This window comes from Rattus norvegicus, chromosome 12 (genome assembly GCF_036323735.1).
Source record: "Rattus norvegicus strain BN/NHsdMcwi chromosome 12, GRCr8, whole genome shotgun sequence".
Classification (NCBI taxonomy): Eukaryota; Metazoa; Chordata; class Mammalia; order Rodentia; family Muridae; genus Rattus; species Rattus norvegicus.
In genome coordinates, this window is record NC_086030.1 from 33233321 (window position 1) to 33242629 (window position 9309).

General features: G+C 50.3%; 1 protein-coding gene across 4 annotated transcripts in view; it reads right to left on the reverse strand.

Moving 5' to 3' along the window:
• Adgrd1 (adhesion G protein-coupled receptor D1) overlaps positions 1 to 6458 on the reverse strand; it is a 114798-nt gene extending 108340 nt beyond the window's left edge. For all 4 annotated transcript variants that reach the window (XM_017598511.3, XM_001070157.9, XM_063271783.1 and 1 more), the window contains exons 1-2: positions 5906 to 6458; positions 5785 to 5821 (exon numbers count right to left, since the gene is read on the reverse strand). In XM_017598511.3, the coding sequence (XP_017454000.1) occupies positions 5785 to 5821; positions 5906 to 5971 (103 nt within the window). In that variant the 5' untranslated portion in view covers positions 5972 to 6458. The remainder of the gene's footprint in view (positions 1 to 5784; positions 5822 to 5905) is intronic.
• Positions 6459 to 9309: the final 2851 nt, after the last annotated feature.

The following is a 9309-nucleotide window of genomic DNA, read 5'->3' on the forward strand; positions in this document are numbered from 1 at the left end:
TCTCCGGCTGTGAGATGCCGGAACTCGGAAAGGCAAAAATCCAAAGTCTTCATTTTCAACCTTTAATATTTTTTTTTTGGCCCCTAGAACTGAGAATATCCAGTTTTAAAATCCCTCCTAAGCTTTTTATCCAATTCATGTCGGAAAAAGTCGGAAGCAGCAAGAACATCTATTAAACAAAGAACAGCTGTTGGGTCTTCAGAATCCACCTCTGCCACGGTAAGCCACGTGGACACAGTGACCCTTCTACCATTTCTAATGAACAGGGCTACAGCTACGTCTGGGCAGAAAGGCTAGCTGGGAAAGCTATGGAGTCCCCTCCCAAAACAACAAGCCATGCGAAGGAGATGGGACAAGACACTTGAGCTTCGTCAATACAGTCGCCATGATGTTGGCCTGAACCTCTAGACAGGACAAAGTCCCTGCGCTGTTCCCAGCGTCCTCTCACTATAGGAATCTGTCTGCACACAGAAGTCAGGGCTACTCCTTGGGGAAGCAGTGTGGGCTCGGGCGAGTTCCAAGAAGGAAGATTCCAGGTGCCTAACAAGCCAGGTGGCTGGACGGGAGAGCCAACACAGAGACACACAGAGAGCCAGCACACAGGGATCAGTCTACACAGTGTTAGAGCAGGAAGTGCAAGCAAGCAGTGGCAGCCAGCTTCTCGGGCCCCCAGAACAGACTAGTGTCATCCTGTGTGAAGGTTCCCCGGGAATCACCAGGTCTCCCAATTTCCCGTTTGATAAAGTGAAGCGTTTAATGTTCTTCAAAGACACTTCTCTTTGCAGCAGACAACCACCACTAGCCCGAAGGCAAAGAGCAAATGGCCCTGGGGTGCCTGGTCCCAGTTGCTATAGCTGAGATACAACTCCTTACACTTCGGGCTCAGGGAACATCTCAGAAGAGAAACCGGAAATTTCCTAGAGTCAGAGCACCAAGAAATCTGACGTGAGGTCTCCTAGCAATGACCAGGAAGCTTCAGCCATGGTTTCTCAATAGCATGGTTGTACAAGCAAGACCTGAACAAGGCCCAACAGCAATGGACACACCAACATGGAAGGGAAAATCTCACAGGACCCCCATCCCTAGACGAAGGACCACAGGCATCTAAGGAATGCTGAGAGATGGGTAATTATTCCTTCCCAGAGATGGCCTCCCTTGGTGGGCCAGGCTGACTATGAACTCAAAATCTCCTGCCTCCGCCTCTGCCTCTGAGTGCCGATGTGATAAGCATTCACCATTCTGCTGATTCAGGTGTCCCACTTTTGAAAGATAAGTCAGAAATACAGATGTTTTCAATTCGATTTGGAAATTTCCCCCAAGTACTGATATTGCCAAATTAGGGTTTGTTTTTTTTTTGCTTTGTTTTTAATTAAATTCGTGCGGTGTTAATAAGAAGGGCTAGACTCAGCCCACAGGTCCCTAAACACCCTTCAGGGTGGGATGACCCATGTCACTCAAAGTTTCGTAAGAGCAAGACAGCCCTGTTCTTCTGTGCGGGTGGGGAATGACAATCGAGGACTGTTCTCCAATCACAAAGGTGACAAACCCGTTACAGTCCTGGGGCTTTCTCAGGCTCCCACAGGGATGCCAGTAACATGACTTCAGGGACAGGAAACAGTGCATGGGGCAGACAGAGAGAAGAGAAGGACGGTGACAAAGGAAGAAGAGAGGAAGGACAGGAGAGACAGATGGAGGGGGGTGAGAAAGCAGCTGGAAGGGGAGGGGTTGGGGGAAGGTTTTAGTCGACATCACAGTTAGAAGCCAGTTCTTCGGGGTTCATTGTCCCATCAACCCTATATCAAGCCCATTTGAGGAGAAAGGGGGGAGGAAGAGAGATGAGCACTGCCATTCAAGGCCTCCATATCTCTAATCCGTCTCTCCCCTTCCCAGCCTAGTTCCTATGTGGTCAGCGGCCTCCCTTAGGGAATGCTCCTTTGGACTCTGCTAACAGGACACCAAAAGCCTGTAGGGACCAGGGGACGGGGAGTTAGTCCCTCCCTGCCATCTAACCCCAAAGTTCATGTCCCTGAAGGATGTTGCCTGCCTGTTGCCCCTGCTGTCTGGAATACCGTTTGCCATGTTTTTTCATAGCCGCCTCTTTCTAATCTGATCTCTGTTCCCCTTACAGAAGTTTCCTGACTCCAAGTCCTCATCCTGGTGACCTGGTGACCAGCCACTGTGTGTCAACCTGATCATTGGAGGTGATCGGGGAGGAGAGAGGGTTCATCTCTTCTTCTGTGTCCTGTGTCTACTGAGTCAAATTACAACCCTTCTGTGTGCATGCGTGCGCGCGCGCGCGTGCGTGTGAAATTCAGGTTTTGCATTCGCAGACTCCCATTTTAAATGTTAGTAATTAAAAGCATAACTATATAGGTAGAATGAATGATAGAGTATAAGAACAACTAAACGGGATATAATTAAACATAAACATAGAATGACCACAGAATGTAATTATACACATAAAGTCTATTTATAAATCTAGCATCCTCCAGAAGAATCTCTACTTGCTCTATTTCCATGTATTTGATACGGAACAAACATTGGAGGTTTTTTCCTTCTTTTTTTAAATGCATTATGGGGGCTGAAGAGATGGCCCAGTGGTTAAGGCACTACCTGCTCTTGCATAAGGACCTGGGTTCGATTCTTAGCAACCCACCCAGCAGTTCACGACTACCTATAACTGTAGTCCCAGGGGATCTGATGCCCTCTTCTGACTTCTGCAGGATCCAGGTGAACAGATACACGCGTAGGCAAACACACATACACACACACACACACACACACACACACACACACACACAAAGCTTTCTTTTTTTTTTTTTTTCTCGCAGCTGAGGACCGAACCCAGGGCTTTGCGCTTGCTAGGCCAGCGCTCTACCACTGAGCTAAATCCTCAACCCCCAAAGCTTTCTTTTAAAAACTCCATTGTGAACACACATTCTATTTGGCTGACCATCCAAAGATAGAGAATGGGATTCCTGGTGTGGCCCGGCGGGGTTACAGAAGTCCTTCATAAGCTGCCATGTAAATAACACCAAATTACAGCGACTGCCATTGCCTGCTTTGCATGCTGGGTAGTGCCTTGAAGCCTGCTGGACTGGAGTCAGCAGTCCTGATGGTCTGGAAGGAAGCTAGGTAACGACACAGCTTGCTATTTTCCCCAAGTTTCCAGTGCCTTGTTACAAACATCATCTATAAAAGGGCATGTTTATAAACTTTTACAAAGTGGCCTGCAATCTTGGCGAACGCCATTTATGGGTTTGGTTCTACCAACCCCGGAGCTTCCTAGGTCGTCCTGGGGGAGCAGAAGGCTGTGAGTCCGGCCCTGAGCTGTGAGAGGGTCTCAGATAAGTGTGGGGGTCAGTCTCCTCCCTGGATCCCCGCCACACAGCTTCCACTCCTGGTTTCCCCATCAAGTGGGAACTTGGTAAATGGTCTCTAAGGTCCCTTGCAACTGCAGCTACTATAATTCTGCTGCGGTGACAGCCCACGATCGCAGTCACAGGGAAACTGGGAAGGTGTCAGCATGCCAAAGGGCCTCACACCATTTCGAGACTTCGAAAACAGAGAGTGCACTTAAGGCATACATACAAGAATCCAGGAGCCGTCTGGTGACCTGGGTTCACCTAAACATAGTTGGCTGAAAATGCAGGTGACCTTGGCCCGGGACTTTCCTTTCTTTTCACAGACAGGATGTGGAAGATGGTTGGTGACTGTTTTCTGAGCTCTGCCTCGTGCAGAAGGCACAGGGTTGGAGCCAGGATGAGGCAATATAAGCACTTAACAGCTCTATCAGGGCCTCCCACACCCCATCCATGTGCTTGCTGGTGACCCCTAGGTGTCAGTTCCCCTAAATCCCTCTCATTCCTGTGAGCTTGAACCAACCACTCCAGCTAAAGGCTTCTTGCTGGCTGGCAGGTGACACAGGTAAGTGTGGGCAGGTGACACTAGGGGGCGAACCAGGGGGCTGGCTCTATGTTTTTCTTAAGCCCCTTTAGGCAACCCAAGTCCACTCACGTCCTTGTCGAATGACAACCCACCCTGACTCCCATTCTCCATGTCTGGACAGTCCCTTGGCTCATATATCAACTCGGTGCTGGTCTGGAGCTCTCGTGGTGGGGATGGGGAGGTAGGAGTGGGAGTGGAGGGGGCATGGCAGAGATCAGGTTTTCCTAAAGTCCCCATTGGGGGTTTCTCCTCCACAGGAGGAGAAATCCAACATGGCCTTGCAGAGAAGGCTAAATATTATAGAAAGTGAGTGTAGCCAAAAATCCAAAATGTAAGAAAGGTTGGGGGAGGCATTGAGGAAGCGGGGTGGAGGGGATAAAACAAACAAAGAACAGAAATAGAAGGGAGGAAGGAAGGAGGGAAAAGGAAAATAAAAGGTTAGGGGGAGACAGGAGAGGAGGAGGCAGGGGGAGGACAAACGAAGTATTAAGGATGAGGATGGGGATTGGGACCTAAAGGAAGCCCTCTCTGGATAGCTGTCCCAGATAACAGGACACTGAGAGGCACCTAGGCTCCCTGGCCTGGCCTTTGGACATCCTTAGGTTACATCTTCGCCTTCTTTGTCTGTGGTGCACGAAAGTTGACTGGGCTGAATGGCTGCTAGTGCTCTATTAAGGATGCTCGACCAGAAGACACTTGGCTCAGGCGGCATCAGGTCAGGAGTGAGCCTTCCGTACAGAACGAAGCGGAACCCACACCACTGGCATTTATAGAGTCCAGAACGCTAGCTCGCGTGTGGGAGTACGGGTGTGTACACATATAAGTATGTGCAGACACGTATGGTTGTGCGCATGTGTGTGGAAACTAAGTCAAAGGCCGAATTCTAGAAAAAGCCCCTGGAGCCTTCTTCTCTCGAACCAGCAACACACACGGTTCCAGGTTTGACTGACCAACGACGACGCCCTTTGGTATGGGCAACCCCCAGTCTCAGCAGGGAGGGAGAACTTTCCCTCACACAGCTTCCGGGAACCTTCTCCAGATCCATACCCTCTCTGTGGCCCTTCACCTTGTTCATCATGTTGGCTCGTGAGCCCCAACGGGGCAGGATTCCCATTTAGAGGCAACTGATCGGTTCTGCTGGGAATCCCAATCTCCCTGAGCTCTGAGTCACCGGCTTCCTTACTCTGACCCACCAGGCTTTTCCAGAAATGGGCTAGACGTTCTTACCCTTCGCCTCTGAACCTTCAGTAATAACCTCATTCCCGGAGAACCTGCCACAAGCAGGCAGGAAGCCCCTTCCCACCCATCCCCACTGTAGAGTGGCACCCCTCTTATCTATAACAGGGCTGGGATCCATCCTTCCAGCAAGTGTCACCCTCCTGCTTCTAAAAAAGGGAGTCACAACAGCCAAAGGCAAATGTCCCAATGGCGACCCGCCCCTTCACCCCCTCCGTGCATGTTCAGCGCAAGTGGCGAGTGCCACTTGGTGGTATCCAGGACACTCAGGAGGGCAGCTCCCAGCGGTGATGCTGGAGGCACCAGGGAGAAGAGGCACAAGGGTGACGTTGAAAGAGTAACTCTATTCTGAAGAGCATGTCTCCTTAATTAGAAGAAAACACCTGACCTGGAGCAGGAAGCAGCTGGGACAGAGACCAGCAGCCTGTAGACAATGGTCACACCAGGGCTGTCGTCTCAAAAGGACAGAGTGTATTTTCTAGGGACGAGGATCCCATCAAGGGGTTAAACAAGTAATTTCTGGTGTACCCCCACAAAGGCAAGGAGAAAAGCGAACAGCGAACAGCGGTGGGGAAGGGAGACGGGGGGGGGGGGGCTTACCTGGATGCTCCTGGGCTCTGGGCTGCGTGCCACACACCTGCAAGGAAAGATCACAGGATGAGTGCCAGGACATTCTCCCGAAGATGCGTATCCCAGCTGCTTTGGCGGCCTAGGGCATTACCTGGAAGCCACAGAAGGACCAGAATAGCCAGACCCAGTGGCAAGACAGCGCTGGAAGCTCCTTCATGGTGGGAACCAGGCAGTGGGATTCCCCCACAGCCTGCGGGGAACTTCTCTACCTCCTGCCTCCTGGGGACAAGGACATCTTCATCACAGGTTTCTGGCCACAAAGTCCCCTAAAGTCTGTGATGTACAGTGCCTGAGAGCAGTTGGGACGATTGTCCTCTCCGAAGTGGAGTCTTCAGGGACCTGAAGGCTAGATGCAGTGCTGGGTTGGGTAAGCACTCCTTCTCAGCTCCACCAGAGTCCCCAAGCCTCTGGCTGTTGCCGGGCAGGCCAGGACCTCTGTGGGCTCAAGAGTCTGTGTCCTGGTCCTGGGACTGGTGGGCACTTGTCTCCCGTCTCAAGTCTCAAGTCAGAGCTCAGAGCCCAGAGCTCAGCCCGTAGCTTGGAGCTTGGTGATGTGTGTGCTGCCTCCCTCCGCAGCTGAGCTCCGCCACACCTCGTTGGCCCAGAGTCCAGCCCGTGGCTTTGGGTGGAGAGCCAGAGTGATGTCAGCGGGCCTCAAACTTTGTTCTCCTCTATTTATATCCATCCCACTCTGGCCTTTCCTGGGTCCTAACACTAGTCTGTTAGGAACAATTAAGTCCTTCCCAGGGCTTTCCCATCAAAAGGTGGCCAGACTGGCCTAGAGCTATATGTTTGTGCCAGAGAGTATATGTGTGTAAGTGTGGGAGAGGTTGTGAGGGTGAGACTGTGTGCAAGTGCAGTGATGAAAGTGTAAGTGTGTGGGGTGAGAAAGTATGTGTGTGTGTGCGCGCACGCGCACGTGTGTGCAAGTATATGTGTGAGTATATGGGGTGCAAGCAGGTGTAGGTATTGAAGGATAATGAGCACTGGGCGTGTATGGGAAGTGAAACTAGTGAGAAGGATGGGGAGGAAGCAGAGGGGTGTGACAGTGTGTGAGGGTGTGAGCAAGTGTGTGAGGGTGTGAGCAAGTATGTGAGGGTGAGAGCAAGTGTGCAAGGCTGTGAGCAAGTGTGCAAGGCTGTGAGCAAGTGTGTGAGAGTACAAGTGTGGAGAGATGTGGGTGTCAGGAGTGTGGATGGATTGTGGGTGAGTGTGGGCCTACATATATTAAGATATCTTCTGCTCTGTGCCTTCAGGTCGCCATGTACTTGTGAGTGTGGATGTGCACAAGTGTGTGTGTGTATGGGTGTGGTCCTGTAGAAATGGGGGGATGAGAATGTATGCATGTGATGTGTGTATATATGTAATGTGTGTACATATGTGATGTGTGTACACATGTGATGTGTGTATGCCTGTGAAGTGTGTATGCATGTGAAGTGTGCATGTATGTGATGTGTGTATGCCTGTGATGTGTGCATACTCTTTGGATGTGTATGAGTGTGTCCATGTAAGGCGTGTGGGTGCATGTGGGTATGAGTGTAGAGGAGTGTGGCTTGTGAGCAGGTGTGAGGCACACATAATACGTGTCTATTCTCAGTAGCATCCTCAACGTCTCATAAGTGCAAGGGGGGCAGTGAGTTAAAAAGCACGCACTGTTCCTGCAGAGGACCTGAGTTCAGTTCCCATCACTCACATCAGGCAGCTCATAACTGATTCCAGGAGATCCAACACCCTCTCTGGCCTACTCATGCACCTATACACATAAACTCATGCAGCCTCACACACATACACATAAAGAAAACTGAGAAATCTTTAAGACAGGTATAGGTACTTTGTGACCGGGTGTGACTCAGTACCACTGTGCACACGTATGTATTGCAGGCTCATTCCTATCGGCACCCTCAAAATCCCTATCAATATCAGTAAGCACAGGTGTGGATCGCACTGGGAGCTCCGCTGAGATCTGGGTCTTGTTCAAGCATGGGAAAACACAGGAAAGGGAAAAGAAGGGAAGGGAAGGGAAGGGAAGGGAAGGGAAGGGAAGGGAAGGGAAGGGAAGGGAAGGGAAGGGAAAGACCAGGGTTGGGGATTTAGCTCAGTGGTTAGAGCGCTTGCCTAGGAAGCGCAAGGCCCTGGGTTTGGTCCCCAGCTCCGAAAAAAAGAACCAAAAAAAAAAAAAAAAAGAAAAGAAAAGAAAAAGAAAAAAGAAGGGAAAGACCTACATGAACCTATCCAGAGCTGACCATGCTCTCTCTTTAACCCGCCTTCCAGAAGGGCACCCCCTGATCTTTGACACCATCCTTAATCGGACCACCCCCACTTAGAACCCAACCAAGTCAGACTTCCCGTTAACTGTGCCTCAATTTAGCAGAAGTCAAGACTTGATCCATCTTGCTTCGAATGTTCAAACATGCATACACGCACGCACGCACGCACTCACATAAGCACCCACCCAATTGCCCTTCCCGCAAAGTATATCCAGTAGCAACCCCAAGGCACAAAACTCCTTCACTCCCAACTCTCCCCACTTGTGTGCTCTTGGGCAGGGCTGTCTCCCTACTGAGATTCTCTTCTGCAGACTGGAAGGCAGCACCAAGTGTCCAGGAGATACAGACTAACATATAAGGCCCTTAATGCAGGGCTTGGAAGAGAGGTACCACATTCAATAAATGTTCCGATTACTACGATAAAATGGAAAATAACACCCAATAAACTTGGCTATCATTATCATCTCAATAGCCCTGACTTTAAATGGGAATTAAGAGTCCTGAGTCCAGCACGCTTCCTAAAGAGGATGGGGAAAGGGTTTCCAGCTCCTGGATGGGGGAGGGGAAAGGGACGTCAAAACGCAAGGTGACTGCAGTAACTCTTGCCCGCTCTGACAACTTCTCTTATTATCTGGTCACCTCACTACGGAAGGTTCCAGATGGTTCTATAGATAGCCCTCCTCCCAGAGCCAGAGAAACTGGACTCTGACCTGCAGGCTGTTTGTAATAATGACCTTTAGCTTGGTGCCTAGGTGCTGTTCAGGGAAAAGGGGATTTATAACTTTCTTCTCGGTTCAAGTCTTCTCCTCCCTTCCCTAGAAGGACGTGGAGGGAGGGGCCTCAGCCCCATCCAAACCCAAAAGATTAAACAGATCGCTGAGTACAGGCCTTTTTGTTTCCAAAGTTGAGAATAAAACCAGGAGTTTCTTTTAGTATAAATGTGAGCTTGGATAAAGGGAGACACTAGATTCAATGACAACTGCAAAAAGTAGATAAAAAATAGATTTAGCAGGACCATCTGCCGGGCGTGAGAGCCTAGCTACGAGGTCCCAACCCATGGAGTGCTCACAGTACTTCTGCACCCTCACAGGCTGGAGTAGCAGGGCACCACCATCCTCCATGCTCCCTCAACGCTGGCTTTGAAATCTCAACTGTGGAGAACTGTATAAAGCTAAGGTGGTGAATAAAAGTTGGGCTGTTGTCTGAGGTGGTAACACACAGCTTTATT